This window comes from Quercus suber, unplaced genomic scaffold, assembly GCF_002906115.3.
Source record: "Quercus suber isolate HL8 unplaced genomic scaffold, Cork oak 2.0 scaffold_1, whole genome shotgun sequence".
Taxonomy (NCBI): Eukaryota; Viridiplantae; Streptophyta; class Magnoliopsida; order Fagales; family Fagaceae; genus Quercus; species Quercus suber.
The window spans coordinates 201,577-217,193 of NW_027069468.1; the positions used below are offsets into that span (position 1 = coordinate 201,577).

Genomic DNA, 15,617 nt, shown 5'->3' on the forward strand with positions numbered 1-15,617 from the left:
ATACAAAGAATGTTATTTTTTCTTAGAAGAGTTAAAACCCATGAAATGAACCTTCTGTTAAAGATCCATTTAAGTTTTTATCCCAATGACTACCTTAAAGAAGTCTTATTTAGCAAGGTGTTTCCAAGAGTATCCAATCCAAGAAGTATTGAAATGTTGTAATACAATATTTGGAAAAGGAAATAAAATTAACATTTGGGATATGTTTGACAAGAATTGTATTGGGTAGGTAACAAAGATTACTAGGCAAAATAACATATGGTCTTAGAAGTACCTAATGTTACGTTGAATCTCAAACAGTTGGTTAATAACAATGTCACAAATTTACAATCAGAAAAAATACATCTCAATCTCATCAGTCTGAGATGCAGCAAAATCAATGTTATCTTTTATTATATATCAACTGATTAAAGCCCAAAACCCAACAAGCAAAGAGAAATGATGAATGAATTGATTTTGGGATAGAGAGAAAAGCGTACGAGGGAGTCGTGGCAGTATGCTGGCGGGGATGGGCTTGGAGCTCAGGGTGGCTTGTGTTTGTGAACTGCATGGGCCTCTCACTTTTAATGGTGGTTTTTCTATATTTGTTTTGGGCTTATGAGCCTTTCACAAGTTTTATAAGTCTTGTTTTGGGCCACAAAATATTTAGACCTCAAATCCAATTCATCGCAAGTATCTTTGGTTGGTGTCATTTTTCTTTTGTGGTAATCAGGAACTTTCATTAAAATTAAAAATAAATGTTTTTTTTTTTTTTAAATTTATCTCTTGTAATTATATGGGATTTAAAATTGAAGCCATACCTAGATAAAAAGCCAAAAAAGATCATCTATTTGAAGTTGATCCATTTCATAGTTTAAATTATATATTACAAATTTAAATGTTTATCTAATGCCATGTCTAGGGAAAAAAAATTAGAAGACACTTGGGTTAATGAAAATGAATTATAGGAGATTAATTAATGCAATCATGTGGGGTAAGGATTCACCAAACTATTGGCCATGTTTCTCCTATTTCAAGAGAATGATGTAGCACTACCGTGCACCTTTACCGCAATAGCCACTCTACAAATATAAATACTTATGAGGTGTAGGATTAAAGGTTGGAATTCAAGTCTCTAGGAAGATTCACACACATATACGTACACTTTATTTATTTATTTAATAATCCATATATATATACTTAGATTAACTTAAAATAAAATTTTTATCTTGTATTTGAAAAGAAAGAAAGAAAAAGAGAATGATGTAGCCTCCTAGTGTTGAAGAGATATTTGAACCCAAATGTAGGTGACATTACACCAATCACAACCACAAAAGGTTATGACAACTTTTTTTTTTTTTAAATTAAAATTTGATAGTTATAACAATGAGGGAGAATGATTTAAACATTGGAAATCTTCATTGAAAAAACTAAGAAGTGTTTGTTGAGCAATAAGACTCTTCATTGTCCCTAACAATACTCTAATTGAAGGAAAAATCTCTCATGCACTAAGCGCATGAGATACCAGCTCCTCGCTGAATTGGCTTTGCACTATTGTATCAAATTGTAGGTGCAATACAAAGGCACTTGGTTTTCTCTATGGAGTCCATGGGGGAGATGGATGAGGCAAAGAGTTCAAAAAATGGGCCGAGACCTTAGGCCTCATAGCTTTAAGATGGATTCTAGGATCAAACTGATTCAGCTAATGGCTAAGTCTCGGAGGCCTTCAATAAAAAGCATTATTTGGACTTTTTTTTTTCCCCTTTTCTGAGAAACAAGCATTATTTAGACTTAAGTTTACGTAATAAATATAACGGGCAATGGCCAGTGGAGGACCCTCGCTGGAGCTTGAAAAGACTTAAAAAGTATACAAGATAAGCTTTATTTTCAATCTGGTTATTAAAATGACCGCTGTAACAAAGACCATTGGGCTTAAAAAAACACAAAGACAAAAACAAAGATCTTAGCGTTTTTCTTTTCAATTAGAGAGAATAGAATTTTAAAATATAGTATTTGCTCCATTGTAAGCGTTTTTTATCAAAAAACTTGATCAATTAAGTTAACGGGAACAAATTTGTTGCATGTTAAGTGACTTAGTATATATCATGCAATATGTTGGCCAAAGTTGAAGTTTATACTTAAATGTGACATTTTTTTTTTTATTATAATCCGACTTAAATGTGATATTCACACAATCCCTCTCAGTTTCAAACACATAGCAAAAACTTCAAATAAGAATTTATACATATCAAATGATAAAAAGCCCATTAACCCAACAAGCAGAATGATAAATTGAAATGATGGGCATAGAAAGATTTCAAAGAGAAGAGAACGCGTACGAGGGAATCATAGCTAGCATTCTGGCGAAGACGAGCTTCAAGCTTAGGGAGGTAGTTGCTATTGATGAACTTCATCGCGGCGTATCCGATCACTCCAGACATGGCGGTTAACATCAACATCCATCTCTTCTCCCCTAGTAGAGACATTTTCTCAATTGATCTCTCTCTCTCTCTTTCCCCAGCACTGGCTCACTGCATGGGATGGTTTCTAATTTTGTATTAGGTTTTTTGTGAGCCTTTGTTTGACAAGTTCTCTATAGGCCTTGTTTTGGGCCACAAAATATGTAGCTCTATTCCACTGCATCATAACAAGCGGATTTCTTTGGTTAGAGCAATAAGAATTTACATCGGGTCAATATGGATTTATTCAAATTTATTTTAAAATTATACTTTTAATAAATTTACATGGTTGAATGTAATTAGAGAATCTAAAGAATAACACTTAAAAAAAAAAAACCTACAATTTTGCATGAGAGAGAATAACTTTTTTTTATTATTTTAATTTATAAACATTCAGCCATAATTCAATAAATTGTTTTGGCCGCCATCACCACCAAGTGACCTATTCATCTTGTACCCCATCAAGTTCAAACAAAAAGTACTATAAAATATATATATACACACACACACACACTATAAACTAATGTAACAACTTGGAAACATGTGGGTTCTGTTAAATTCCCAACCCTATTGTATCTATTAAAATATCTCTTTAGCACAAAAAAATAATTTAATAAATCTATTTATCAGTCATCTTCATTATCAAATTAATTTGTAATTGGCAGTTTAAATTATGAAAGATTAATGCAATCATGTGGGAAAGGATACACCAAACTGCGGGTTAATTTTCTCCTATGCCTAGAACATGATGCAGCCCACTAAAACTTTGGTCCCGGCCTAGTAAGTTGAGCCCAAAGAACTTTTAACAATGATTTTTTAACATGGTCTTACAGTCTTACACATAGGTGCAACAGAAAAAGGTAATTCCCTTCCTCTCTAGGGAAATGGATGAGACAAACAGTTGAAATAATGGTTTATGATGGATTCTAGGAGCAAAATTGTTTCGGCTAATTTTTAATTAGGTTTAGGAGGCCTTCAATAAAAAGCTTTACTTAAACTTAATTTTACTTTCTTTTTTTAAATATATATATATTTTTTTATAGATGTTCGACTGTTGCTAGAAGCTTGTAAAGAATAATAATATACACATGATAAGCTTTATTTTCAATCTGGTGATCAAAATGACTGCCATAATAAAGATTTTTTTGTCAACAATATCATGCAATATGTTGGCCAAAGTTGAAGTTCACTTCGGAGCAAGCTTGGTCTTTAATTTTGTTGACGATTTGTTGGGATTATGTTTTATGTTTGAATTACTTTATTGTTGCACTCTCTGGAGGCCTATTAAAAAAAAAGTCTCCAATAAACATGTAAAGGAGATTTAATAAATGAAATTTGAAATTGGAAAATTTTCAATTTGCTGGATGATGAATCCTAGCAACTTTGGTGCTGAGTGATATTACATGTATAAGTTTTCTTTGCTTGGTTTTGATTTCAGAAAACGCGTAAGTGCTAATTTCTAGTGCTTATCATTTTTCTTATTGTTCAATTTTCCCTTCATCTCACATTTGATATTGTTTGGCATTAGAGCCGTGTACTTCGTCATACTTTTATAAGTTTTCATAGTTGCTTGCAACTAATCCCTTCATCTCAAATTGTTTTTAGTCTCCATTCCATTTTGAAATGTCCTAAAATAATATCCCATTTCCAATTTTAAATGTCATACCAAAATAAATAAATTTCCTAACATACCCTTCACTTTATTTTAAAAAGTCAATATCTTTCTTTTACTAAAGGTTTTTTGTTAAGGAGAATAATTTTGAGAACTTGTACATTTTAATCTAAAAGATAATGCATTAAAAGATGTTCCCTTAAAAAATAGGATTTTCTACACAGAACAAACTAAATGAGATGGAGGGAGTATATTTTAAATTATCAATTGATACATTTCTCACCTTCTACTCATGAATAAGTTCCTTTGATGCATATATTTCATACCTATGTTTATATGTAAATAAAGTCCTCGCATAATGATATACATTGGTTGAGCCTAGGAAAAAAAAAAAAATCTTGGATTCTTTTATGCAGGTTTTGCTCTAGGGAAAAATGTTAAATCTTTGTATAGGATTTCTCTCTCTTTATGTGACACTCATCATAGCAGTTGGAAAAACTCTCTACAAAAATTTGTCTCCATACTCTAGAGCATAGCTTTAATCATTTCTGCATTAATCTTCTTATCTATGCAGTTAGATAAGATGTAACTGACACTTGATTTATTATGTTGTTTGTCGGGAGCTTGAAGGCCCACATACCTTTGAGGGGAATAGAGTCTTTACTTCTTTTTTTGTAATCCGGATTAAACAAAAATGGTATCGGTACAATCACTGGGGTTATTTACAATATTTCAATACACTTTAGATGCTTAAGACCCTTTATTATAATTTCCGAAATATTCATAGAAATATGATTATAAACACACACATTGATGATTCTTATAATTCTTGTACGTCGTAGATTTCATAATAAAATTACAACAACCCCATGAACATAATTCTAATTTTGAGAAACTATGGTAAATTAGGTGTACATTTGATTCGTCGTGATATTACATTATACAATAATATTACATTATTGTAAGCTTACATTAACATAATCTCAATACAGAAATATAACATTACATTATTTAAAAAGATGATGAGATTAAAGTAATGTAATATAATTTGTAATTTTAAATTATGGTAATGTTAAAAAAATAAAATAAATAAAAAATCTTAATATCACATCATTATAATATAAACTAAACACCCCCTCATACTTCTATGTGAGTTGAACTTTTTTTAGCACTATTTCCTTTATGTTATTTGCATCCCACATATTTAGGTTAAGTTTCTTGTTTTCAAATACAGTCAAGTTAGGGAGGCCTAGACCAGACCTTGACCGACCTCCAAAACTCAGTTGTGCGCTGGTCCAACTTGCCAAAGTGCCAATAATGGAGCATGAGATAAAGCATCTATATAATCTATAGGGGAAAAAAAAAATAAAGCTCAAGATCAAGGGCAAATCAGGAATTTAAATATAAAAAAACAAAAACAAAAACACTACTGTTGAAGCCAAATGACAGATGTGACCTCAGAACAGAACCCACGTGAAAGCTACATCTCATCTCATAACCTGGAATGAAAGAGGAATCTGAACATTTGTCTTTTGTGCACAAACTAAAATAATAGACAAAGCTGACATTTGGGAATCTAATGCTCTCAATAGCCAACTACCACTCTACAGTCTTCCCCATCAGCCCCTCCCACTATAACCCTCTTTGCTCTTTTGAACTTTATTTGCTTTATATTTTCCATCCTCTAAGTTCGTGTGAAAGGTTGCATGGCTTTAGAACCCCATTTAACACACACACATCTCTCTCTCTCTCTCTCTCTCAAAAATTGAAAATGAATAAACCCCATGTGAGTTATAGAGCTGTAATGGTAAACAAAAGTTAGTCTAGCTTAATGAGTTTCATATAATGTAGGTACTACGTACTACTAATTAGAGCTTAGAATCAAGTTTGCTTTTTTTTTTAGGAGAATATGTATGTGATTTGTCATTTGATTGGCGAAATGGATGAGTTTGGAATCTCTTTATGCAAATCAAAAGCTCTTCCCTTCAGGGTTCATAAGGATGAGAATGGTGTTCTTAGGAAATGAAAATTGTCCAGGACGGTTAGGAAAGATTCATGATAAAAAGGGATAAAAGAGTCTTTCGGCAAAAGATCCTCCGAACAAAACTCTTTGATGATCACTCTCTTTCCATCTCTAAATGTAATTGGTCTTGCACAACTTAACTCCTCTCATGTTTGAGGTGTAAAAAATATAAAGCTAGCCAAAGACACGCAGTAAAGGTCATAGAATATGGCTGAGCTACAGTTGAATATGTTGTTGCCTTTATCTTAAATATATAGATGGAAATGGTAGTTTGTAAATGACTCATTTGATAAGAACAAAATATACATAACGATCTTCTTATAAGATATCCTTAAATGGGTGAAAAGGGAAGTTCAAATTTTGAGGGAAAAAATTTGAGAAAATGTTAAAAATGCTAACAATTTTATTAAAAAGGTTTACAAATTGACATAAGTAATGTGATTGGTACCACATTATCAACAATAAATAAATTTTTATAATTATTTTTATTTTGTGTTCAAAGTAATAAAGTTGATACAGTAATTTATTTAAAAATTTTAAAGATAGCTGTATACAAATTAAAATGGATAAACTCTTTTAATTATTTAAAATTTTCATACATTATTCTGGAATAGTTTAAAAAGAAAAAGCACTCAATCTAATGAATCTATTAGAGGGAAATCATTTATAAAAAGGGATTGCAAGGTCACTTCTTGATAAATGGGGGCTTCCATAACACCTAGCACCAGAAAGTACAGCTACCCAATGAATTTTATATACTACTATTTTGTTAATTTATAGAGAGATTCTAATCCATATAATCCCTAGTTCTAAACACATGTCATAGTTTCATCAGCAAACAGCTGCTAAAGTTGTTAATGTAAGACTAATCAATGATTATACATTCCATCAATTAATGTTGTTCTAGAAAACAGTAGCAAATGTTGTACACTACATAGTATAACATATCATGAGAGAGAGAGAGAGAGAGAGAGAGAGAGAGAGAGAGAACCAGTCAAAGATTTTGTATAGTAATCATTAAAGGTTAGTATGTCTTTACCCAAATCAAAAAATGATATTTTAAGAAAAGGCAAAGGAAACTAAATAGCAACCAAAACAAAAAAAGAAAAGAAACAGTAAAGAAAAAGTAACTGGGGAATTTGGATGGCATGGCAAGGAAAAAAGAAAAAGGAGACTGTGACAGTGAGCCAAGTAGATTGATGGGCCCATCTTCAAGCCATCAACTGTTGAATGATAAAGTGTGCTTTTTTCTTTGGGGACGAAAATATAGAACAGAATAGAATTCTATCATTCTTGGCCCCATTTACTCATTTTTCTGATTCGTTATGTCTTTGATTGAATGCCCACGATCCGATCAGAAAGGCATGATTATGTAATCTACAACTATCTTTTCTTTTTTTCTTTTCTTTTTTAAGCAAAGGTTTATGTCAAATTTGTCTAAATGAAAATTGAAGGCACTTAATCTACTTTCTTATATAAATGTTAAGATTAGTCTAGTTGAAAAACTTACGAAGGGCGTTTAAAATAAAGGTTATAATATTAACTTGGTCCACTAACATTGGGCTAAAGTTCAATGTGGTCCCTTAACTATCAATTGAGTGAATTTCATCATCTAAATATATATATAAAAAAATAATGTTAATTTAGGTCATTAACTTTCAAAATCAAGTCAATTTCAATTTCATTTGAATTTTAACATAATTAATATTAAGTATGGAGAAGTAAAGCATATGTTATAAGCTTATTATGGAGAGAATACCTAAAGATAACGATAATAATGACATTGATTTTTTATTTATTTATTTTTATATAGTTTGATAGTTACAAGTATATTGACTTGATTTTAAAAATTGAGAACCTAAATTGATACCATTAATAGTTGAGGGAATGAATTAAAATTGTGTCCAATAATTAAAGAACTAAATTGATAATTTAACTAAAAGTAAAAAATTAGTTCTAAATTGTATTGAATTTTTTTTTTTTAATTTTATATTGAGCTTGCCTAAAGTCATCTAGGTTCATTTTATCTTAATTACTTTATTCTTTACTGATCAAGTTTTATGATATGTCAAACACCTCGTTAAAGATTTATATATACTGTGAGGTTTCTTTTGAATGGTCAAATAAAGATGATGGTTTGGAAGTTTGTGAGAGACACCAGTGCTCCTGTGCATAGTAGTGGCAAACAAAGGCTTAATTTGGATTTGATTTTTTAAACTAATTTGGATTTGATTGTTTTCTTTTTGGTCTATTCTATACAAGACAGGTGTAGTCACAGGCAAATTTTTTTTTTTTTTTATTATCCCTCTTTTTCTTGCCTATGCTGAACGCGGTATTGGATAAAATAATCCAAATTTTATACTCAATTTTGATTGAGTATTCAAAGATCAATCTAATTGAAAATGTATATATTTTGGAACATAGAGAACCATTCACTTTTTGGAAATGATGATTGGTCCCCTATAGCTAATCGAATCATGTGAACGTAGAATGAATTATTCCAATATTCATACTTGAAACATTCTACTGCATGTGTCTTCAATACGTATGCCAACCGTCATGGAAAAAAGCAAGTTATGAGTAATCGTATATATTACTAAAAGTATAACACGTTTTTATATTATTTCGCAAAAATATTATAATAAACCTCTTTCGAAATAAAAAAACGTAGAATGTTTCCTTTAATTTTTGTTTGATTGTTAAGATATCATAATTATTTATAATTTTAATTTCCTGCATTTATTTATCTTGTTCCTTCTGATCTGTACAACGATTACCTAAAATACCTTTCAACCTAGGACTAGCATTTCTCCTTTTGAGATGTGAACTTGTTGATGTATAAACTAAGGTCGGTTATGGATACCTAAAGATATAATAGGAAATTCAAACGAACTTGTTGATGTAAAAAGTTAATGCAAATTCAAAGGAACTAGAATGTAATCAAAGAGTAAGAAACTAATAAACTAGAAGTAATGTACTTGTATCAGTTGTATGAACACCTTACAAAGATCCTACCAACTAAAAAGGAAATAAAATTACAAGAGATAATTCTCAATACAAGTCCTTTGTGAGTGGAGAGTTGTGCTCTTCTGAAATTGAGTCACCTATTTATATTTGAGGTTTTTGACGGTTATCAATGGTTACTCTTTTTGCATGGTACTCCTTATGCCTCGATACCACTTGTCGTTCTTCCAAGCACTGCTTGAAACTAATAACTACTTTGTTGGCACTTGTCCTTGTTTAAGGCGTTATACCAAATTCAAATAAATTGCTCTCTACGATTTTCACGTTTGGCTCGTGTCTATTTGTTGGTCCCAATAGCATGAATGGTAATCCTGTTAAGGTGGGAATCACTAACATAAAAATTGAATGGAGAATCCCAACATTTAAACTCCTTCAATATCCTTTGATAAGAGACACATCTCTATGTTAAAAGATAATAGTTATCCTAAAGACGGCTCTTTATTTAATAACTGCCCTGAAATGTTGATGAAGCAATATTATCCACTAAGGGTTATTACATAAGTGACGGTTCACAATGATCATTTTATAAATTAACACTATCACTTTACAAGTGTCACGACCCTACTGCACCAATTGTTGCAATGGTGGTGGGATGAATTTTGAATATTGTAACCAACAATGTGGACTCAACATTCTATTAGTGTAAGGTAGACTTAATATATAGTGTTTTAACTTAAATGAGAGGATAATTACTAAGACAGATTCATGTTCAAAATTGCTTGATTTGATATATATTTCATAATGATGTAGTATGTATCAATTTTTTTTTTATACAATAGAATTCCAATCTATGGTATCTACTTATTGAACTTTATTTACACAAAAAACCAAATAATGTCTTGCTCTAATGATAAAGATCAATTATTATAGAGTGGCAAATCTTTTATTTAATAACAAAAAAACTTTACCAATTAAGCTAACTACTATAATCCACCCAAAAAATTTAAATTAAGGGGAGTAATAAAATTTAATCATTTTATAACTGTTATTCTAACACATGAATCAAGCAACTCAGCTGAATTGGAAAAAATTCAGAACCAATATAGTTTATGTTGATGTATTGTAATTGGACTGTGATCACCTTATATAAATGCCCTAATCATACATATTACTAAAAATATATATATATATATATATATATATTTTTTTTCTGTGGTAAAGTCATTTCCACTTTATCTAATCTCTATTTATATATCTTTGTTCAAATTTAAAAATGCTTAATGATAATTAGGGCCTACCATATTACCAAACAGTATCTTTGGAGCTCGGACTTGGAACATAAGATACTAGGAGAATGAAAATTTGAACTGCAATCCCTAGGCTAGCCACAAAAACATTATCAACAAAATGGACACATGAGATGAACAAGTTTTTAAGTGCATTAATTTTCATGCTTCAACACGTCCAAACTTGTCAAGAAATTTGGATCCAACTGGAAGTTTTGTCTATCATTTTCTATTGTACTTTATGTTTCCTTTTAACTTAATTTTCTTGTGTTCTCTAAACATGCATAAGGCAGATAATATTATTGTGTTAAACCAGTTCACAATGGCACATGACATACCAATACAGAAGATTCTATACCATGTTCCTCTGCAAAGAATATAAGGAAGGAATAGCAAAAAAAAAACCATGACGTCATGAATGATATATAATGTTATATTTAACTATATAGTAATACATACAATATGATAATAAATATCATATGGTATACTACTACATTATTATTTTGAAAGAGTGATTAAAATAAGTAGGAGGGCCTAGTATTGCGTGTTGTAGGGTATGGAAGGTTTGAGTGTCCTACACAGCCTTTTGAGAGGGCTTGTGTTTTTTTGTTAGTTTATGAGCAGACAAAAGCAGAAGCTTCTCATACTCCCTCTAGGTTTCATACAATACCTTACACATAGAATCTCACCTAAAGCTAGCCAAAGTAGTACTATTATATCTTATATGATATTCTCTATCGATCTCTTTTTTTTTCTTCACAATTCATTTACATAATATTTACTGAATCTACTGCACCTTGTTAATACTGTGTGATCGCTTAAAGCAAAGTTGTTAAGGACAAAAGAGTGTTAGAAAAGACAAGGATTGGTTTCAGAATCTGAAAAGTAACAGTGAATGGCAGTGGTGTAATAAATTGCAAAGATCAGGCAATTAATTTCATGGATTGGGTCCTAACTGTGGCCTATATAGTTCAATAGTACAAGCCATTTTAGTTCATGTTCTGTGCTCTCTCTTTCCAAATTTGATCTCTCTCTCTCTCTCTCTCTCACACACACAAAAATCAAACAGTGTGCAATGGCACCCATGAGTCTTCCTCCAGGTTTTAGGTTCCATCCAACAGATGAGGAGCTTGTTGCTTACTATCTACATCGAAAAATTAATGGCGGCACGATTGAGCTTGAAATTATCCCAGAAGTTGATCTCTACAAATGTGAACCATGGGATTTACCAGGTACATATATAATTCTTTTCTATATGAAATTTTTTCTCTTTGTCTACTGTATCAAGTATTCTGGGACTGAGGCTCATTTGTTGTTGTATTAATTAACAGAGAAATCATTTTTACCAAGCAAAGATATGGAGTGGTATTTTTATAGTCCAAGGGATAGAAAGTACCCTAATGGATCAAGAACCAACCGAGCAACACGAGCCGGTTACTGGAAAGCTACTGGTAAAGACAGGCCAGTGCACTCTCATAAGCACCCAGTTGGCATGAAGAAGACTTTGGTGTATTATAGAGGTAGAGCTCCCCATGGCATTAGAACTAACTGGGTGATGCATGAGTACCGCCTTATCGACTCCATGTGTAGCAGTTCTGCATCATCAAATTTGAAGGTATGTAGTGCTTGCATCTTAGTTTACCAAATTTTATATATTTTCAGGCATTGTAAATGAATAATTTTAGAATATAGAATTGAATTTTCAAAAAAAAAAAAATGTTCAATTGATATAAATTCAACAATGTCAACATGTAACAATTTGATTATATGACCTTTATTGGTTAACTGTGCTAAAAGTTGGGGGGCGGGGGGCTGCTAAATTCACTGTGCTAAAGTTGGATCTGCAGTTTTTGATGAAATTCAACTATTCCGTGATATAGATGAGTCATTATTCAAAGTGAAAACATAAACGAAATATATTAACATTAGGGTTTAGAGAGATTTATGTTCTAGGAAATGATAAAGGGGTCACTTTTGTGTTGGAGAAACTAGCACGCTTTTTGATTGATGTAGATAGTCCTTGGTGATAGTAAACAGTGTTAATGAAGAAAACCCTAGAAACCCTAAAATCTACAGCCCCCAGAAAGAAAAAGGTTAAATCGTAGATGCATGGAGTTCAGTGAACGAATTCTTTATTACAGTAGCTGGAGTGCAATGAGGAACAGCCTAAGATTGGACTCTTCATGTGAGATTTAGTCAAGTTTATAATAAGAGCTATCATTGGTTATGTGAATATCTTTATGCAATCAGACATAAAATAAAGCAAATCTCATATGTTCTTCTTTTTCTTCCTCGTCAAATTTTCTTTTCCTTTTGAAAGTTATAGCTTATATCAACATCATGATGAAAGAGTCTTTGGTTATATGACTTTAGTTGTACTTACTATTATCTTTCCATCTGTTTCTAGTTCTTTTTTTTTTCCCCTTCTCTTTCCAAACTCACTTTTCTAGATCTTTGTATTATACTCTTTTCTTACTTAGGTATATGATTTAATCATGGAAGGTTAAGCAGTGTATGGTAATTTTGCATTTCAGGACTCTTATGCATTATGTCGCATTTTCAAGAAAACAATACAGATTCCCAAAGCCAAAGAAAAAGAACAGACTGAGAATTTGGAGAATGGTAATTCAGTCTCTGCCTTGGATGAACAATTATTGGGGGATGATACAAGTGGACTTGAAACTTTCCAAGGGAGAGAAGCTGAGGATGAGAATTTCATTCAAGACTACTCTAAGTTTCCATCAGACACTTCCTCTTCAGATCTCACTCAAGGCACACCTGCTGAAACTGGCATAGCTGATGATTTACAAGCTCCATTTGCTTCAGATGAAGCAAATAGTGCTGCTAATTTGTATTCTCTTGGTGTGGACTACCCCTCAAATCTAATTCAGGTAAAACAATGACAAAAGGTCTTAGAATTCGTTTCTAACATGGCATGAGATTAGATATACATACATAGGAGATGTTAATTAGTATGAGGTAATTCTAATATGTGGTGCATCAAAATGATTATTATAAAAAGGTTGTAGTCAAATACACAAAATTCCAACTTCTTTAAGCCTTTGGAAGAGGTAGTTTTAGGTAGTCTTGCCGTCAAAAAATTTTTAGGACCTGTCTAATTCTCGAACTATATTAATGATAATTATATATAATAAGAATAATCTGCTTTTACCCACTTCCTTTGTTCATGATATGATTATATACTTTGCTAAGACTACATTTCCAGCGAAATTCTGCTTTATTCCTGCTTTGTCACTAGGGCTTCATGTTCACACCACTTTTTGATTTTTAACAACAGTTTTACATTCTTTCATAAATCATCATATGGCAGCATATCCATGCATGCACCAACGATGGTACAAGTTGGAACTGGCCCACAAGACAAGCCCTTTGAGTTTCTCTTTCGATCTTAAAGTAACAAAAGTTGGAAGCAATGAACTCGCTGTCTTTTTCTAAAGCTAGCTTCCTTCCAAAATCATTTAAGACTGACTTAAATGACTTTCTTCACCATCTTCCATAACTTCTTTTGACTGACTCAAACTTCGTTCAAAGTTCAAACATCTTTCTTCCCCGTTTTCCTCATGGTGACCCCAAAACATTTCTAAAACCTATGTCTCCGCCTGACTTTCTTTTCCCGGGTCTCAGTAATGATTGCCATATTTCCCATTCTCAAAATTTTAGTTTTTCTATTCTATTCATTAAAAAAAGCTTTGGAAAAGAAGCTCCATTCGTCTTTTACTTTTATCATTTAAAATTTTAGTCATATAAGCCAACAAAAAGAAGTTCCAAGTTTTTCAATTTTCCTATTTGATTATGTTTTTGGGAAAAAACTAAAGCAAAAAGAGAAACTGTTCTCTTACCGACTCTACGACCTTGTAGGTTGTAATTATCCGGAAAAACTTCTTAGTTGTCACTAGCATATTGATTAGACACACGAGTCAAGGCATGATGTGCGCTAATATCATGTGATACCTGATAATATATTGGAAAGAATAATTACCTTGTATAAAATGAATACTACTCTTTGTTTGGTATATATATACATATACTTTAGGTTCTTATATGTATATACGAACCTAAAGTGTATGTATTTACTCTCTCTCTCTATCTCTCTCTCTCTCTCACATATACACACATATATGCAAACTTTTATACACAGCTGCTTGCTTCATAGTATTTATGTTTACTTGTATATTTGTGTGGGTTATTATTCATACTATGTATTTGTTAATACAGGATATGCAGATACAAAGTTACACAAGTTTGGATTATCAACTTCCTTACCCACCTTTAGAACTTGAAGATTTTCCACAGATAAATTTAACAGAGACGAAGCCTGTGAAACCTGAAATCATCGACGAATACATGTCATATGACAAGATCCGGGATTGTATGAATGGAACATTAGAAGAAATTTTCTCTTTATGTTCCTCTTTAGACAACCCTGTTGCCCTTTCCTTGCAAGAGTGAGTAAACTAATATGACTTCCGCAAATATTGTATTACTAAAATTCATTGACACAAAGGTAGAATATTGTGTTCGGATAAAATAACCTAAAATGGGGGATTATTTTACCAACCATGAAGATGATATGGATCGATATATCATGTACTACACTATAGAATGATGACTCAAGGCATATATATGAGTATTTTTCTTTTCCCTTTACTTATTGTTTTCTTCATTTTCCCTTTTACACATTGGTGTTGGAATATCTTGTGAGTTTTGGAAAAGAAATGAATAGGCTAATTTGTAATGGTGCCGTTTCATCTGAATCAAATACATGTATCCTTTTTGTATGAACATTATTTTCTCTTTCACACATAATTGAAATTTATTATTAAGGCAAAGTAAAATCGGTGCTAAGGTCACGATCCTCCAAACGTCTTGCAATACTTTAAATTTTTCTGTCATCATTCTCATAAAAACTATAAAACTCATCCATCATCATCATCATCATGTTCACTCTCATCATCATTGTCATAATAACCTGTAAAGTCTTGCTCCAATGCTAATGGCTGCACACCCTCACCAGCAACCTCTCCTTCATCAACTAATATAGGCTCATGTATTGGGTGCTCTACATACACATGAATATCTTGATGACCCTCACTAAGTCTGTTAGAAACATGGCATCACTATCATCAACAATCAAATGGAAGTTTGCCCGTTCTTGGTCCACTCCAGGCATTTTATACCACAGCCTGCTAACAGATGTGTATCCAAAGTCCTTACATATACTTTCTATCTCAACCTTGGACCACCTGTCAGGGTCACAATTATCAACTATATCT

General features: G+C 31.9%; 1 protein-coding gene across 1 annotated transcript; it reads left to right on the top strand.

Moving 5' to 3' along the window:
- The first annotated feature begins 11,325 nt into the window (after positions 1-11,325).
- LOC112007212 (NAC domain-containing protein 54) lies at positions 11,326-15,098 on the top strand. Its single transcript, XM_024039521.2, has 4 exons — positions 11,326-11,555; positions 11,655-11,938; positions 12,858-13,214; positions 14,560-15,098. Exons 1-4 carry the CDS (start codon positions 11,399-11,401, stop codon positions 14,791-14,793), a joined length of 1,032 nt encoding a protein of 343 aa, XP_023895289.1. The 5' UTR covers positions 11,326-11,398; the 3' UTR covers positions 14,794-15,098.
- The last annotated feature ends 519 nt before the right edge of the window (positions 15,099-15,617 follow it).